At 45.4% G+C, this 1,790-nt stretch overlaps 1 protein-coding gene across 1 annotated transcript; it reads right to left on the bottom strand.

The window, feature by feature from the left end:
• Positions 1 to 562: 562 nt before the first annotated feature.
• LOC104945630 (protein TANC2-like) lies at positions 563 to 1,784 on the bottom strand (the record flags this gene model as incomplete). The annotated part of the gene is made up of 4 exons (XM_010771336.1): positions 1,737 to 1,784; positions 1,533 to 1,656; positions 871 to 1,046; positions 563 to 695 (listed from the first exon to the last, which is right to left on the bottom strand). Coding segments are annotated over exons 2-4 (364 nt in total), but the record flags the coding sequence as incomplete, so codon positions are not given.
• Between the last annotated feature and the right edge of the window lie 6 nt (positions 1,785 to 1,790).

Below are 1,790 nucleotides of genomic sequence, written 5' to 3'. Positions count from 1 at the left end.
ATAACACCTCTATCAGCTGATCCAACAGGAACATAGAACCATAACACCTCCATCAACTGATCCAACAGGAACATAGAACCATAACACCTCTATCAGCTGATCCAACAGGAACATAGAACCATAACACCTCTATCAGCTGATCCAACAGGAACATAGAACCATAACACCTCTATCAGCTGATCCAACAGGAACATAGAACCATAACACCTCTATCAGCTGATCCAACAGGAACATAGAACCATAACACCTCTATCAGCTGATCCAACAGGAACATAGAACCATAACACCTCTATCAGCTGATCCAACAGGAACATAGAACCAGGAGCAGGGAGACAGAACACAAAGTTATGGGCCTTGGAAAATATTTCCCCAACATTTATAACAGTTTGAGAAGAAGCATGTCAAGAGAAGGGTGTGTGTAGCAGAACCACGTGGCCATTCATAAAACAGTGTGTTTATGGGTTCTATGTTCCTGTTGGATCAGCTGATAATCTACCTCCATCTCCGACTGGAACCTGGACACGTGTGCCTTTGCTTCAGAGAAGGAGTGAGTGGTGTTTACCTATCTTGGCTCCCTTCCTGAGCAGAGCGATGACGGCTGAGGTGTTCCTGCAGCCGACGGCTCGGTCCAGAGGTCTCATCCCGCTGCAGTCCACGTGCTCCACGGAGGCGCCGTGGTCCACCAGCAGCTGCACCTGGAACACAGCAGGAGGGGGGAGCAGGTGGTAAACAACCAGGTGGTTTGAGGTCAGCTTTTTATTAGCAGCATCCCCTTTCAACTGGTCTTTTAATCTACATTATTTATTTATGCTTATATTGATTTGTATATATATATATATTTGTGTGTGTAATATCAATTCTGCTCCTCACCACTTCCGGGTCTCCACGAAACGCAGCGAGGTCCAGAGGCGTGCGTCCGCTGCGGTCTGCGTGACTGGTGGCGGCGCCTCGACCCACGAGCAATCTGACCAATGAGAGACGACCTTTCAGACACGCCCAGCTGAGCGGAGTCAGACCCTCTCGGTCCGCCTGGTCCAGAGACGCTCCTAACAACAGAGACACATCAGCGTTAGAACAGAGGTGCAGGAATGAGTCCTAAAACCTGACTCAGCATTTCACCACCTCCTGTCTGTCTGAAGGTGTTATGGTTTGTTGAATGTTTTCATCAGAATTTAGCTTTTTTCTCAGAATTTCAGGATCTGACAAAGTTTTCTCAAAATTTTACTATTTTCTTTTTGAATTTTACTTTTTTCTCGGATTCTTACCTTTTCTCAGAATTTCAGAATCTGACAATTTTTCTCAGAATTTCAGAATCTGACAATTTTTCTCAGAATTTTAGAATCTGACAATTTTTCTCAGAATTTTACTCTTTTCTTTTTAGAATTTTACTTTTTTCTCAGATTCTTACCTTTTTCTCAGAATTTCAGAATCTGACAATTTTTCTCAGAATTTCAGAATTCTATATATTTTTTCAGAATCTCAGAATTTTACTTTTTTTCTCAGAATTTCAGAATGAGGTGACATGTTGTTACCCTGATCCAGGAGCAGCTGGGCGGTGTCTTCGTGCCCCTCGGAGGCGGCCGCCATCAGAGGAGTTCGACCCTGCTGATCCACAGAGTTCACCTCCACCCCCCGACTCAGCAGCAGCTCCACCACCTGACAGACAGACAGGTGTTCACTGTGTGTGTGTGTGTGTGTGTGTGTGTGTGTGTGTGTGTGTGTGTGTGTGTGTGTACCTGTCTGTCTCCTCTCCTCACAGCGCTGAACAGAGGTTTCTCCCCCCTCTTGTT

The sequence above is a fragment of the Notothenia coriiceps genome, unplaced genomic scaffold, assembly GCF_000735185.1.
Source record: "Notothenia coriiceps isolate Sejong01 unplaced genomic scaffold, NC01 NC01_scaffold00009863, whole genome shotgun sequence".
NCBI lineage: Eukaryota > Metazoa > Chordata > Actinopteri > Perciformes > Nototheniidae > Notothenia > Notothenia coriiceps.
This window is presented reverse-complemented; position numbering and strand designations above follow the sequence as displayed.